Source organism: Rhineura floridana, chromosome 3 (assembly GCF_030035675.1).
Source record: "Rhineura floridana isolate rRhiFlo1 chromosome 3, rRhiFlo1.hap2, whole genome shotgun sequence".
Taxonomy (NCBI): Eukaryota; Metazoa; Chordata; class Lepidosauria; order Squamata; family Rhineuridae; genus Rhineura; species Rhineura floridana.
Window position 1 is genome coordinate 73973652 of NC_084482.1, and position 16426 is coordinate 73990077.

At 50.6% G+C, this 16426-nt stretch overlaps 1 protein-coding gene across 4 annotated transcripts in view; it reads left to right on the forward strand.

The window, feature by feature from the left end:
* The window catches only part of CAMSAP3 (calmodulin regulated spectrin associated protein family member 3), a 51096-nt gene that overhangs the window by 15271 nt on the left and 19399 nt on the right, over positions 1 to 16426 (forward strand). For 2 of the 4 annotated variants that reach the window (XM_061616580.1, XM_061616581.1), the window contains exons 2-5: positions 5231 to 5496; positions 12657 to 12791; positions 13679 to 13777; positions 15643 to 15690. In XM_061616580.1, the coding sequence (XP_061472564.1) occupies positions 5231 to 5496; positions 12657 to 12791; positions 13679 to 13777; positions 15643 to 15690 (548 nt within the window). The remainder of the gene's footprint in view (positions 1 to 5230; positions 5497 to 12656; positions 12792 to 13678; positions 13778 to 15642; positions 15691 to 16426) is intronic. The other 2 variants (XM_061616584.1, XM_061616583.1) reach the window with 1 other exon arrangement.

Here is a 16426-nt window from a genome sequence, read left to right on the forward strand (position 1 = left end):
GATTGCTTCCTTAAGAGAAGGTAAAACCTGTTGTCTTGATAATCCTTGAGCTCCACTGCTTTTTTTGCCATCTGGAGAAGGAACGTTGTTAGTTGTCCCCTGTGTTACAGAGGCCCAACCGGCCACAACCAGGTCAGGCATTTAGTATTGCTGGTCCCAAGCTATGGAACACTCTTCCAGCAGAGATTTGGCACACATCCTTGCTTTTGACTTTCAGGAATCTCTTGAAGACTTTTTTTTTTGTGCCGGCAGGCCTATGCAGCTGTTTAAAATGGCTTTTGAGTAGCCAGGCCTTTTAATTATTGTTTTTTGATTTTTAATGTTTTTATGTTGCTGATGCTTTGTTGGGTTTGCTATAGCTGAGCAGAGAAGCTGCCCATCGTGGTTGCATTTGGGGCAGAAGAGGGAAGGAGTAGATTTTAACAGCCATGCTAGTCCTGGGAAATGACTGATGCATGTAGTGAGGTGAGGGGGGAACAGGTATCCAGAGTATTATATGCAGCCATTCATCTCTGATTTTACCTCTTTGTGCTCTCTTAAGATCTGTGCTGCTAGATGTATTCTCTGCACTGCACCTGTTTGGTCATGTTCTTAGTGATGAGAGGCTTCAGCTCAGTCTTCGGCCTGTGGCCTCTTATCCTATGCCTGCTCTGCCTGTATTTCTCAATAACAACATGTACCCCTCTCCTGACTGAAGTAATCTTGAGAGAGGATGGGGGCTGCTGTGTTCACGGCCTAAAACACTTGACTAGGGACTTCTGTATCTCCCCACCTCCCTAGCCAAAGCAGGCTGCTCTCAATGTTGGGTGCCCTAAAGACTTGGAGGTGGGTGTGATGGGCTCTCTGCCAGGAAGGGTGGATGGGTTTTGCTTGTTTGGGCTCTGAGCCATGGGGCGGGAAGGAGCTGGGATTGTAGCCACAAGTCTGGTCTCGTGCAGTTGTGGTTGTGATCAGGTGATGCTGAATCAGCTGGCGAAGCTGTTCCACCTGTTCCCCTTGCACACTCGCACTCTCAGGAATGTGCCGTCCCTCCCAGCCTACTCACTGGCAGGCACTGACACGTAGAGCTTCAGTCTCGTGGCCTCACCTCTTGAGGAAATGGCTGGCAGAGCGCGTGCGTGTAAGCCCTGGCATGATCTTTCTGTCAGAGAGAGGCAGATAGATCTTGCTTTCCCTGTACCTGCCATTCACAGCCCAGAGTGCCAGAGACACAGTGGGAGGGACTGACTTTACACTTTCCAAAAGGGGAAAGAGAAGCTTGTGCCGCTAGCATTTATTCTGGAGCCTGTGGGAGGCCTTCTCCCAGCTCCCACAAAAGCCCATTCCTTTCTCAAAGCAAGGACTGTCCTGACTCCTAGTTTAATCCATTAACTACAGTTTTTCTCTTACAATTGAGAGGCTACACTCCAGATTCCTAACCCGTTTGCTCCACTCCCCTTGAAGTAGTGCTGATAATGGTGTGGATCTCCTTTCCATCCTCACCCTGGAGTGGGTGGATGTGTCTGAGGCTGCTGCTGCTAATCTTGCGACCAGGATAGAAATTAAGTTCCTTCTCTTATGGCTGGATGCCAGCTCTAATCACGCCCCCCCCCCTAAACTATATGCCCACACTGTACTTGCCTAGTGGGGGTGTATTTATTTATTTCTGATTACATTTATATCCCACCTTTCCTCTAAGGAACTTAAGGTGGCGTATAAACATGGATCTCCCCCTCCTGATTTTACCTTCGCAACAACCCTGTGAGGTAAGTTAGGCTGAGAGACAGTCACTGGCCCAAGGTAATTCAGTGAGCTTTGTGGTCGAGCAGGGATTTGAACCCTGGTCTCCCAGGTGCCAGTCTGACTCTAACCACTATACCACACTGGCTCTTGGCATATGAGTCCCCAGTTGATGCACAGCTAAGACTGTCCCTGTGAGGCTCCACCTCCGCCTTTTGTCCTGTGAGCCTACAACGAAGGTTAGGAATACTCCAATCTAGTCTCTGTACCCCAGCATAGAGGAGCAGCTGTCTTAGGTAATTTCCCTGCTGTGTCATTCCTTGCTTCTTCCTTTTCCTTTTGCTGTAGGGGAAACGTGCCGAAAAGGCAGAGCTCCTGCCATGGCGATGGAAGTGAATGGAAGGGGAAACCCCCTCACTTCTAAATTGCAAGTGTTGCCAAATCACATGTATCTGGGAACGCTGTGCCTGTCTGTGCGTGCGCATGTGCTTTATGATGCCAGAAGCCCTGTGTAGCAAGGGCATGGAGGGATTAGTCTCTCACTTGCCACCTCTATCTAGCCTGGAATGGGCAAAGTTTTTACCCCCAAGGGCTACATGAACGGTGGAGGGCTGCATGCCAACAGCATGGTGTGGCTGCATGCATGCCCACACACTTGTCACTACACATGTACATGCACACATCCTTTGAAATCAGGGACTGTGGTAGCCATCAGGACCCTTCCTTTCTTTTTCTGCTTGGTGGTGGTGAACAGGCTCCTTTCCACGCCAGAGATCAGGCTCGCTCAGCCCACCGAGCAGCTGTGCGGCAGGCTGTGAGGAGGACAGTTCACATGGCACTTACGCCCAATAGCACAATCCAGCAGGAGGCAGGCACTAAATTTGGGGGTGGGTAGGCATGGTAGCTTGGGCATCCAGGGTGGGCTGCAAGTGGCCTGCAGGTTGCCCACATGTCATCTAATCCAGCCTTTCCCAACTTTTGGGTCCCCAGATGTTGCTGGACTACAATTCCTATCATTCCTGACCATTGGCCATGCTGGCTGGGTCTGATGGGAGTTGGATCTAGGGACCCAAAGGTTGGGAAAGGCTGATGTTTTCGAAGATGCTGACTGATTCTATCATCGTGGCCAACCTCGGCCATCAGGACTGCTTGTTCCTGCTCTGGCTCTGATAGCGCTGAGGAAAAGGGTCTGGGATGAGAGTGCTTGTCCAGGTTCCTAGGACCTCATTGTATTTTTAGGTAGCTGTTCTCTCTAGATAGGCCAGTCATGGAAGAGAATATTAACGGGCAATGAATCTGTGCAGTATGCTTTGGCTTTCCCTGTTTTGGGATGCAAGATAATTTGAGTCAGCTTCCCCAAATGAGTAAGCTCCCCCTTCCTGTTGAAACCAACATGCCCATCCGGGTGCAGGAAGGGGATGAGGGTGCAGCACCCTGCAGGCAGTCCACCGGTTATGCCAGGGATATAGCCTGAACCATAGTGAGTTGCTAACTTATTGCATGTCTATGAATCCTTGAAAATGGGAGCAGAGGTGTGTATATTGGGGATTCAGACTACAGATATAAATCCTGCCGCATATCTAGAGCAGAGTCTCCTTGGGCACCTTTTGGAGGCCTGCAGATTAGAGGGGCCTTGGGGTGGCTCTCCCTGATCATGGCTGGGGCTTTCCCTGCTCACCCACCTGAGTCTGAGAAGCCACCTGCCGTTTTAATTTTACCACAATACTCCCGAGCAAAGGTGGGAAACTTGTGCCTCCCCTCCCAGGGGGGACTACAACTCCCATCATCCCTGACCATTGGCTCTGCTGGCTGGGGCTGATGAGGGTTGGAGTCCAACGCACTCTGGAGAGCCACAGCTTTCCCATCTCTGCTCCAGAGCAACACTTCTTCAGTCACTCTGGTGCAGTGTGAGAAAATCAAAATGTTGGGCAGCTTCTCTGTCGCTGTAAGGCATTAACTAAGGGGTCAGGCGAATGCAAGGTGCTGCTGCCAGCCCTCGCTTAGCTGCTCCTGCACCTGCCGTGATCTCCTACAAACATCCACTCCTGGAAGACTGCCCACCCTCCCAGCTTACCAGCTGCTAGTGGTACTGTCCTAAACTCAGGGCCGGATTAAGCTGAGGAGGGCCCCTAGGCTGATTGGTGTTTGGGGGGCCCTATCTCCATGCTTCACCTACCTTTCCGTTGTTTTTTGCAGTGCGCGCAGGTTTGCCATCAATCAAGATGGCAGCCGAGGTTTCCCTAGGGAGCTGAAGCCTCTGCTGCCATCTTTGTTGATGGCAGCAACGCACGCATGTAGCACGCATGCATGCTATCAGCCAAGATGGCAGCAGAGGCTTCAGCCCCTTAAGGAAACCTTGGCCACCATCTTTATTGATGGCAAATCTGCACGCTGCAAAAAACAACGGAAAGGTAGGTAAAGCAGGGGGATAGCAGAGGGATGGCGGTCCATGGATGTTTCCACGGATCGCTGAAGGAGAGCAGAGGACCCCCTGTAGCTCCAGGGGCCCTCAGGCCAGTGCCCCATGGGCCCCCAAGAGCTCCAGGACCCTAGGCTTCAGCCTACTAAGCCTAATGGATAATCCGGCCTTGCAGAAACCTGTGACCAAGGGACCGACTGAGTGTGTGGACCAAACAGCAGCTCTGGTGGGCCCTGCCATGTTGTTTGGGCCCTGGTAGCTGCCCAAGGATGCTGGGTTCTGCCGCTGCTCATCCTGGTCCTGAATGGCAGGATTCATCCTGATACAGCTTTGAGCTGCTGTATGTATCTGCAATTTGTCTGATTTCCACTCACCCAAGCTGAGAGGAGTAAATGAGACATCCTATAGTACCATTAAGGATCCCTGCTGGCCTTGACATTTTGAAGGCTTTGCAGGATCCCCTGTATCTTGTGTGACTGGGCCTGAGCCAGCCTCCACTTGTGGAATTATTTCCCCCCGTAACCCAGGAGACAGGTCTGTGGGGACAGGGGAGAATGATGTACAAAAAAGGGCCCTGGAGGAGAAAATGTCATATCTGCCCCACCTCCTCTCTTGCTAACCCTCTTTTTCATTGCGTTGGTACCCCATTCTCCATCAGGGTAACAGGGGATCTCTTTTTATTCTCATAACAATTCTTGTGGGATAGATCAGTCCAACCTTCCTTAAGCTGGAGCCCTTCAGACATTGTTGGACTGCAACTTCCATCATCCCTGGTCATTGGCCTTGCTGGCTGGGGCTGATGGGAGTTGGAGTCCAACAATATCGGGCATCAGATGCGGGGAAGGCTAGGTTAGACCCAGAGGTGGTGTTTGAGCTTCATGGCTGATTGGGGATTTGAACCTGAGTTTCTTGCATCAAAATCCACTTCAGCTCACTAACTTGAAACAGAGATGGTGATGGAAAAGAAACTGGGGTACTGAGAACCAAGAAGGCTCTGAGGATTGGAGTGTGAAAGATATGATGAGCCAGGCATGATATTTTTGGGAGGCTGGCTGGGCACAAGAAATAGTGTGACTGTTTCTCTCCTTGCAGAGCACATCCCTGCTGAGCTACGGGAACCCTTCTACACAGACCAGTATGAACAGGAGCATATGAAGCCTCCCCTCATCCGCCTTTTGCTTTCATCCGACATCTACTGCCGTGCCTGGCACCAGGCCCTGCCCTCAGGCCCTGATGGGGCCCCTTCCCCCAAGGACATTGCTGCCTTGCTCCAGCTTCTGGCCCATCGTGGCTTGGTGCCCACCTTCCAGGACAAGCCTGTCAAGGAGAGCGATCTGCACCACAAACCAATCAGACTGGTAAGCCTGCAAGTGCCACACATTCCCAGGGGAAACATTTTGATCTGGTGCTCCTGCAGTGGGTATATATACCATTTGTGCAAATTGGAGTGGTGGTGGGGGGGGCTTGAGAATGAAAAGGAACGAGCGGTTCTCCAACTATCTGCTGAAACCCGTAACAGAGGTGGGGAGCTCAGCGAGTACCTTCCCAGAATGAACTTGGTAGAATTGTTCTAAATCAGGGGTTCCCAACCTGGGGGCCGTGAAGTAATCCAGAGGGGCTACGAACAGTAAAGAAATGAATTATTATTTTTTTTATTTTTAAAAGTCTTCATTCCCTGGGCACTGTCTGCTCCCCACTGCTGCTGCAGACACTGCTGCTGCTGCAGCCGAGAGGGGAGGACTTTGTTGAAGCACCAGAGCATCTTTCAGGCACGCCCAAGGCAGGCATCTGCCTATAAAACACATGGCAGATGCAGAAGGAGGCTGAGGGCGGAGCTACCAGGAAGAAGAGGGGATTACTATTGCCAGCTCTCATCTCCTCGCACTGCCACTGCTGATGACACCCTTACTCAGAATGAGAGCAGAGAGGTTTTCATGAAGCAAAAAAGAAGCGAGGCTGCAAGGAAAGGCTGCTTTCGCCCTTCCTTCCTGGCAACCAGCCTGCCTGCCTTTCTTGGCTCCTGCTTCACTTCTACCTCCTTTTAAAAATTATTCTTATTTGTGAGGCTGCCCAGATCTCGCCTTCGGCCCAGACGGAGCCAAGGAGCAGTGAGGAAGCTCAGGACTTGCTCGCCCCCCATCTCTGAGGCCAAGTGTGTGTGCCAGCATCCCCCCTTTCTTCCACCTACACTCTACCCTCCCAGCTCTCTCTCCAGATGCTATGGCAGTTGAGGGCTTCCCCCCCCCCACGTGCCCAAATGCATGCACACCTGCAGATGCTTGCAAGAGGGGCAGGTGCGTTTCTGTAGGGGCGTGCACTGATCTGCTCCACTCTCATTCCCCAAACGCACACTAACCAAGTCATCAGTTCTGATGATCATCCCAAGGCCTAAAAGCACTAACCCCCTCCTCAACCTATCCACCCTTTTGTCTTCACAACCCAGCATCCCCACCACTACCACATTGCTGCTGCTTGGTTATTATTGTTGTTGTTTTTAAAAAGCTCAGCAGGTTGGCTGAGGCTGGGGTCTGCCTACTGCAGCTGAAATGTATTTATTTATTTAATTATTTTTGCATTGATATCCCACCTTTCCTCCAAGTTGCTCAAGGTGGTGCACATAGTGTCCCCCCCCTTTCCATTTTATCCTTACACCAACCCTGTGAGATAGGTCAAGCTGAGAGACTGTGTCTGGCCCAAAGTCACCCAGTGGGATTCATAGCTAGGTGGGGATTTGAACCTGATTCTTAGTCTAACACTGTAACCCACTGGTGTTGGGAGACAGGACTGTCCATCTTCGGACTATGTGTGTGTGTGGGGAGGGAGATACCAATTTGATGAACCTTCGCATTAAGCAAAGAAAGCAAAAAGCTCCCTGCAGACAGGGAGGTATTATGGAAAGGGATATTTGGAGATGTGATTTTGCCACACTGTTAATTTTTTCAATTAACAGAGGCTAAAAGTACAGTTAGCTGGGTGTGTGTGTGTGTCATGAACTTTTTTGAACTTATAAAAGGGGCCCCTTTATAAGGTTGAGAACCACTGTTCTAAATTACTGTGGTATGCTGGGTTACGTGTGTTAAGGCAGGGATGGCTGCCTTGTGGCCCTGCAGATGTTGTTGGCCTCCATCTCCCATCAGCCCCAGCCAGTTGTCCAGCAGTCAGGGATGGGTCCTGAAGGGTCGCAGGTTAGGCTGGCTTGAATGAGAGGATCTGTCTTTTGAGGATTTCATGTGCACTTTTCCCACTGTACTGCAACATTGTGGTGGGAGAAGCTTCTCTTGTGCCAGGCTATATTAAAAATGAGTCTAATTTGTGTGTACTTCAAATTGTGAACGTTTTGTAAAACGGTTTGCTCAAATGGGCACAGTTATTGCCTAGATATGTGTGCCTGGTGCTCTGTGTCCTGTGAGGTGCTGCTATGGGTGGGTCTAGCACCCAGGTGACAGTAGTATAGCCTTCGCCAACATGGTGCCCTCCACATGTTTTGGACTACAACTTGCATCAGCAGTTGTGCTCTCTGGGGATGATGGGAGCTGTAGTCTAAAACATCTCAAAGGCACCAGATTGGCAAAGGCTGCCATAGTGATGGGTGCTGCTGTATGAAGGAAGAGTGTTGATTGTTCTGGGCATATGTTTGATGTAACTTGGGGGGCGAGGGGGAAGGAAGAAACTTCTTCTTGGAAAGGGTCCCCCTCCAAAGGCAGGCTCTGAGTTGTGTAGTGAGTGGGGAGGATGCAGCTCTAAAATGTGCTGCTCCTTTTGATGGCCTTGAGTAGATATGACACTTCCCAGGGCTGTCCCGTACAAAGGGGCCTGGAGGAAGCCCGAGGGTGACAGACAAATCCCCAAACCTCCCTCCCTCGCCTGCCTGCCCTGTTAATACAAGGAGTGTCTTCAGTGGCGCTGCAGCTTTAGGGTGGGGCCTTTACAAGCTTAGATCCCAGCCACCCGTGGGAACCCCTTCCCTCATCTCTCAGTGGGTGGGGAGGGCAGAGGTGTGGTTGAAGCCACCCCAGGAATACTTCCCCCCCTCAGGTCTTAGACTCTCTCTGTTGGGAACCAGGAGCCTGCTGTTGCTCCCTTTTGTAGCCCCAGTGTTTTTCAAAGGCTGATATTACCAAGGAGCATAGATGGGTAACTGTGTGCTGCAGATTAGTTGGCCGGCATTGGGGAAAATGGGAAGCTTCCTTATGCGACTTCGGACCACTGGTGTTTCTCGCTCGGTGTTGCCTACACTGACTGGCAGCAGCACTGCAAAGTTTCAGACATGGGACATTCCTAGCGCTACCTGGAGATGCCAGGGGCCTTCGGCTTGCAAAGCAGGTGCTGCACCACTGAGTTAAGGCCAGACATGCCTGCACTTCTGCACGGACATGAGAAGGAAGGGCCTTGGCACAAGGTGTGAGGCTTTCCTGCCTGTACAAAACCACAAGGGAATTCGGGACTCCTTAAACCTGGATGTTAGGGTAACAGTTCATAGCACAACTGGCAAGAGAGAAGGGACACTCTCCCATTCGAGAGAGAGGCGTGTTTTTTGGTTCTGCTGTACTGCTGCTGTGGTCTCCAAGCAGGGGCAACGCCAGATGTCTGGCTGTGTATATCTCCTTTTAGAAGGACCTATACAAGCAGACTGTGGAGGAGGCGTGGGGTGTGTGCGTTTAACAACAGTAAGTAGACTTTGGGGGGGGGATTCTGTACAATAGCTGACCCTTGTCCCCCAAATCCTCCCCCCTCTCTCTTCCCAGTATATCGACCTGCAGGAAGCTTTGCTGGGGGTGGGGTGGGGGAATGCAGTGGAAAAGGCTAAGGGTTGTTTTTTTTTTTTGTTCTGCAAGAAAGCAGATGGGGGATAAGAGCAGTGAAGGTGGGAATTCTACACTCTTTCAGGTGTGAAAGGCAGAGGGGTTTGTGTGTGTGTGTGTGTGTGTGTGTGTGTGTGTGTGTGTGTGTGTGTGTGTGTGTGAGGGGGGGGAGAGAGTGAGAGCGAGAGAGCGATGAGGAGTTCAAATGGAAAAGCTGCAGATGGCAAAAATTCCCTTCCATGAGGGGGTTTGGGGGGTGACCTGGAGTGTGTGGGAGCCCCATTAAGTCGAAGCTGTTGCTGCTGCTGCTGCATCTCTGGTTCTTTAGCCAGCGGTAGGAAGGCTGTCTGGATTGTTAAAGCCCCGAAGGTGGGGGTGGGGATTTTTGCTTTCTGTTCCTGGGGCCCAGCAATTATCCTTCTTCTGCCTGGGGAGTGTGTGTGCATGCATAGCAGGGGGAGGGGGATATCCCAGCTGCTGGTGGGGCTCTGCCAGCAGGTGCCTGACAGGACTGGTCTGTGTTGAGCGGGTCACTCTGATTGCTGTCACTTTTGCTCTGGCGATTCTGCCAAGGGTGGGCAGAGGGGTGTGGGCTCCGATTCACTGAAGGGAGGGATGCTCTTTCTCCTTTGCTTCCTGTGGTGTGCTAGGGAAAGGCTGTCAGTTGAGGAAGCTGGAAAGGAATGATGGAGACTCTTGAGTCTGACACAGCTCCTCTTCCCAAGGCAGGCACAGGTGCTCCCCATGGGGCAGGATGCTCACATAGGGGTCTCACTTGAGAGGTTAGCTGGGCTGCCGCCACCACCACCACCCCTGAACTCCAAGGACATAGGAGATCAAAGCTGTGGTTTGCTTGCTCTGTGGAGGTTGCTGGTAGCGGCAGCCATATTGGCTTACTGCCAGTGACGGTGTTGGAAAGCAGACCTCAGTCAGAGCCGAGCAGTGGCTATTTTCCTGCTTCCCTGGCCTTGTCTGACACAGCCTCTGTGTGTTTATCCCACAAAGCCCTTATTCAGGTTTGTGCAGCATGGTGTAGGCTAGAGCAAGCATGGTTGGGCCTGTTTTGGGGCCCAGTCATTGAAGGAGAGGAGAAGAAACCAGGGGAACAGGGTTTTGTAGCCAGAGGTCTCCTGTACCTTCTGCCTTAAGGAGTGTTAGGTGTGGTCCCGGTCTAAAGAGGGAGAGAGACCTGTTCTTAAGGTTTTCCTTCAGGCTTGGCACATCCCTTGTTCTGCATGCTACTCTTCCGTCTCTTGAGTATGAGCTCCACATTAACACCCATTCTTTATTCACTGCCGAGTCAACAGCTTTTTCCGCTGCTGCAGTTCCCTCTGTGATGCTCAGGCAGCCAAGAAAGCCTGGGTGTGGTGCAAAAGCACCCAGAAGCCTCCATCTAGCCAACTTGCGGCCTTTGCTTACAAGGTTGAGTTACTGTTGGGCACTCAGTGAGCCCACTTGCTCTAGGGAGCCTTTTGAAGTTTGATACCTTGCTCTCTCTAATGACCTCCCTGACAAATAAATAAATAAATCCCAGGGTCATGCAAGAGCTGTAATCCTGTGAATGAACAAATAGACATGTAGCATGTGCATGAAATGGTTTTACTATGTATGTAAGGGGTTTTCCATTGCCTTGTACATATGTGGGTCTGCTTGACAGAGCTTGTTCAGGGGATTCAGCAGATCTTGTTGTTCTTGTTGTGTAAGGTTTATACAGAAGCGAGCAGCAAAGCTTGTTGAATACTGCTCCCATGCTCCCATCCCTGCCTGTAGAGAATGAGCATATTGGGGGAAAGAGTTCCGTCTAGTCCAAGGGTGGGGAATCTGTGGCTCTTCAAGTGTTGTTACACTCCCAACTCCCATCAGCCCCAGCCAGGATCACCAGTGATGACTGGAGTTGTAGTCCAGCAATGTCTGGAGGCCATCCATGGTCTAGCTTCTTTTTTTCAGCATTTTATTCTACATGCAGGGAGTTTTTCTTGACGGAAAGCATTCAGACATACGACTCCCTCTTTGCATCCTGATGAGGTACACAGTCCAGAGAGAGCTTTACCACTTGATTGTGCTGATGGCATAAACTGTCCCATCAATATCAATGTGGGACAAGACTTGATTCAGGAGAGACTTTGCTTTCTCTGCTGGCAAAAAAACCATTGACTTTTGCTCTTTCTGCTGTTGCTATGGGGTGGGTTTTTTTTGGGGGGGGGTGAGTTCCCTGTTCCGTTCTATACAGGAACCAAACCTAAGAGGCAAAAATGCTGTTCTTCAGGGCTTGTGACCTTCCTTCACATTCCCATAAGATGCTGTGGAAAATGACTCAAGTTTAGCTCACTACACGTGGAAGAGATCTCAGCTCAAACTTCTTACATTAGATGGTTTTTAGCTTTGCTTGGAGAGACCACAGGCAATTTTTGGCCTTCCAGTCCACTGTTTCTACCTGCTGATTCTCTTTCCACAGTACTGGTGGAAGGGCAACCTTCCCCATATAGTGGGTGTTGTGGTGGATAGCTGCATTGCAGTAACCGATTGAGAAAAGTGACCTTTGTCAACCACTGCAGGGTCACTGTAGAGTGGAAATGGCTCGGACAATTGTCCTACCTAGAGGGATGCTTTCTTCCATCCCTACCCCTTTAAGATATCAGAAGGCTGCTGGCATTGTTGCCAGGGTCTTCCCAGAGATAATTGGCTTGTAGGTTATCCTATTAGATCTGCCCAGAAGCTGAAGAGGCTGTTGCTCCTGATCCAGTAGTTCTTGGGTCTGGGTATCTTGTCTGGCACTTGAGAGGTCTTGCATGTAGAATTTGGAGGAATGGGGGCAGGCAAGCTGCGCACATGATGAATATGCTGGGAATAAAGACTGCCTGATATCTGCACCTAGCACATGTTGCCTTTGCCTCCAGGTGCCAGTTCTCCTTAACAGCATTAAAAGCTTAGGGCAACTAATCTTGGGTCTCCTGTGGTGTAAGACTGGGGTAACGTGGGACTGAGCTTGCTTGGCTGGGCACAAGAACGATTCTCATGTTCCTATGATCTGGTCAAGGCTCCAGTCCTTGAATTTCTTTTCTTGCCCCAAACCTGCATCTGATAGATTCACCCTCATTCATCCTCACCCATGACATTGTGCTTGTAGCATGCTCCTGACACTCTGGGTGGTAGTCAACTAAAGTGCCCCATTAGTGCAAGGATTTATGTGTGCGCCACAAGATGTGCCCCTCCCCCCATCTGTTGCAGAGAGTTGGGGTAACCCCTAGAACCGATTTAGGTGGCACATGGTGGGGGAGGGGAGAGGGAAAACGTTCTACTGAGCAAGCAGAATTCCTTGCGCTAATGGAACATTCATGTAACACTGAGTTGGATACAACTGTCTGCTTGCCTTGTTATTGAACTGGAGAAAGCAGCATATGCCAAGGGGGTTAGCTCATTGATCTCTGTTTGTAGAGCAATGTGTAGCTGATCTGTGCTTCTCTGAACTTAAGGAAGGGGCAGAAGAGAAATAAGCCAAACTTCCTTTGTTATCCATCCTAATGAAGGATTAAGCTTGTTTCCACCTGTCCCAACATTAGCAGACAGATAGTTCTCCCTTTTCTTGTATCCTTCATACCTTGGAGGGTGTTGTCAAATATATGTCTGACTCCATTGGCGGGAAAGGATGCCCTTGTGGCTAAACACAGGTTGTCTAACATACCCTATGTCTTCTGTCTTACCTGCCACACTTACAGGGTGCACACCTGGCATTGATTGACTCCCTGATGACAGCATTTGCCTTGGAAGCCACCAGCTCATTAAGTGTTGCACCAGGCACTGATCCAGTGGCCATATCCTGGGACCAGAAACTTCTGCACTGGATAGACATGGTACTTTATTTGTTATCTGTCAATAATGCTTGATAGCCATCCTTTCTCCAGATTGCTTAAGCTGGCCTCCATGGGGTTAGGTCCCACTTTATTCACTCAGCAAGTTTGTGAAAGAGCTTAGACTGAGAGGTGGTGTCCCCACCAGCTTCATGGCTAAATGGGATCTTGAACTCTGGTCTCCCTATTCTATGTCGAGCTGCACCACCCGACCTCGGACATGGAAAACGTGGGGTTGGGGTAAGGTGGCTGTGATGGATTGCTAAGATTTGGGAGCCCTTTGAGGACAAAGATGGATACTGATTAAATTGTGGTGAAGTCTCACCCTGAGCTCAAAGGAAAGGGACAGGATAGCAAACATAATTTTATCAGTGGCTTTGAATATGATCTCATGGGAAAGTGGGATACAATATATATTAAATAAAATAAAAAGGTCAGCTTCTTTATTGTTTGGCTTGTTTTGTATTATCACTAATTACTGTTGTTGTGCAAGGTCTGTGCTTATGTTGCATACATTTAAGCTCACATTCAATGGTCACAGACTGTACTTGTTGCATTTCATTGCCATTTCCCTCCAACATTTTTGTTTTACACCCATGTGCCAGCTGAGTATTACACTTCAGGCATCTGATAAGGGGATTTTTAATCCATGAAAACTTATGCTGTAACAAATTTATTTGTCTTTAATAAGTTGCCACAAGACCCTTTGTTTTGGTCTGAGCTCAGGAGGGCATGCATGATTTTATAATGTGACCTCTCTGGAAGGAGAGAGGGAATAGGAAGGAGGAGACTTTTAGCACCATAAAAGGTGTGTGTGTGTTGGGGAAAATGTTGTCGGGACAGTTATGGTGGTGTTTCCTATTCACGTGTTCCTTGTTGTCTCCCTCCAGATCATCCACAAGATACAGCAAAGCACCGAGCAGGAGTGTACTCAGCAGTCTGCTCCTGGTTCAGACGGCCAGACCCAGGCCTCCAACAGTGGCCCCAAGGTGCGTGTGTCTGGTGGTTGCAGCTTCCTTCTGAGTGAAGTAGGGAAGGTTGATGTGACTAGCATCTAGATCAGCCTTTCCCAACCAGTGTGCCTCCAGATGTTGTTGGACCACAAGTCCCATCTTTCCTGACCATTGGTAATGGTGGCTGAGGCTGATGGGAGTTGTGGTCAACAACATCTGGAGGCACACTGGTTGGGAAAGGCTGATCTAGATTGTGGCATGGGTGGGGGTGGGGGGGAGGTGATTTGTGAGCCCTGCCCCATTAGTTTAAGTATGGCAAAGCAACGAGAGAAGGGTGACTTTTCTCATGCCAGCTTTGTTCTGTGTATGAGCCACACCCTTCCTTCCCCCTTTCCTTAGTAGATAGAATTTACTTCCTACCTTCTGACCGCCTCCCCTCCACTCAAGGTTGGGAACTCCCCCCAACACAATGACTTCCCTTCTGTCCCTTTTGTAAATCTTCTGCTTCACCATGTGAGGTGGCCTTTGTCTGCGAGGTGGCCTTTGTCTGCGAGGTGGCCTTTGTCTGCTTTACCATTGCATTGTGGGTAGCCTGGGCAACTTGTGACTTCTCCCCAAATCTGTTCCATGGGGCTGGCTCACTGGCTGTGCTCGCCATTTTGAGGGTGGGTTGTCTGCCTGGGGAACTGTCCCATTCCTGTTCCCAATGGGTCTGATGGCCTCATCCCAGCCAAGCTGCCTCTCCGGCTGCCTGTGCTGTGAGTGTGATACTGTCATGTTGTGGTATGTGACAGAGCTGTCTTTCTGCATCTTTTTTTCCTCTTCTCCCCATGGCCTTTCTCTTCCTCTGCTTCAGTGTTCCACAAGGTGGTACTGGAAACTGGTTCCTGTAAGTGGGTGGCTTTACTTATTATCTCCCTGCTGCTTCGGCTCCTGTGCTGCATGCCAGGGGGACCCAGAGCAAAGGATGCTGGGGGTTTAGGGCCTTGGAGCAGAGGTGCCTGTGTGTGTTTTCTGTGAGGGCTTCTCTTGAGGGAAAGGTTCAGGGGACTTTGATGCTCTGGTCCCAATGAGATGGGCATCTGCCTGAACTTGGGAGACTTTGAGGGCAGAGGGGATCCCTACCTTGGGGAGTAGGAATGTCCCCATATGAGACACCAGCTGCTGGGATGCTGGTATATCCCAGCATCCTTTGTTCTCATCTCCCTTCCCTCCACAGCCCGTACCTGCTTTGGTCTCTCTTAGCTCCATGTGTCTACCTGTGTTGGGGTACTTGAGGGGCAGGTTCCTCCTTGGTTCTGGTGATGGTTGTGGGGTGGTTCATGGGTCTGTTCTTCCTGCCCAGAATAACACAGCCTCCTTGGAGTTTCAGGTGCTTCTGGGGTCTAAGGAACAGGCAAGAGAGCCTGTCTCAGAGATTGACCGAGAATCCCCACTTGTCATTTGTGCAGAGGGGTTAAGAGACAGCCAGAGCAGGGCAGCTCACGCCTGGAGCTGCCAAGTATGAACAGCATGCTAGTTACATGACATGCCTTTATTTCCCTCCCCTTTTCGTGTTGCCTCCCCCCCCCCTTTGCTTGCTGCCCCACTGTACTCAGTGCAGCCAAGGACGTGGCCTTGTCCAAAAGGTCTGGATGTGGTATGTTTAGCATTCAGGAGTGTGAGTTGCTCCAGAAGGGAAGAGAAGGCCTCTCAAGATTCCAAGTGCATGCTGGGAGGCTTTAAATCATTCCAGGCACAACGTTACGCCAAAGCTAGGTTCTCCCAGTGACAACCTCCCCTCCTACCCATCCTGCCCTTTCCCAGTCTTATAAGGCAGCAGCCCTTCCTTCCTTCCCTCCCCCCTCCCTCCGTGCGGGTGCATTGATCAGGCTCTCTCTTTTCTTTGCTATTGCATCCAGCATGCCATCGCTTTTTGTTTGAAGGAGTCGGGGAATAAGCCTCCTGTGGTAATGTATCCGTCGGCGCGCGTGTTCAACCGCCCGCCTGCACCACCTTGCCATCCACTTGGGTTGCTATTTCTAAAACTTCTGGCTGTTCCTGCTGCAATGGGCTTGGGCCCTCTTCCCCATATGCTGCCAACTTGCCTGGGGCTTCAAGAGGCGAGCTCTCCACACACCTCCGCCACACTGACACTTTCCAGGGACCTTTCCCCATGTTCAAAGCAAGCAGTAGCTATCTCTAATGGCTCTCAATGCCCATGGTACAAGAGATCTGCCAGTTACTATTGGGATTTAGTTCCTAATGCCCTGAAGGGGTCCAATCACAAACAATGAGCCATGTGCTCCTTGCCTTTTCAGAGCCCACAGAAATCTTACAATTGCATTTCCTGTTTGTATTAGGCCCTCTAGATTTTTAGAACAATGAGCGTGGAGGCATCCATCCACTCTTCTCTTTAGAACTGTAAGGCATTGAGAAGGGGAAGAGGTGGATGCGGCCAACAGCCCAAACCCTCTCACCCCTCTCAACAAGAGTTGGTGGGCAGGAGAGTTGGCCTGTTTTGGCCTCTATAGCCAGGTGAACCTCATCCCCTCTGGTTTGTTTGCCGTCTCTCCTTATCTTCTCTCTAGCTGGCAGATGGAACCAGCGGTGGGGGAGGGCTGAGACAGGGAAGGCGTGCTCCTTGGCTTGTGAATTCCTGGGTTCAGCGGGATGGGTGGTGGTGTTAGGGTTAGGGCAGGAGGT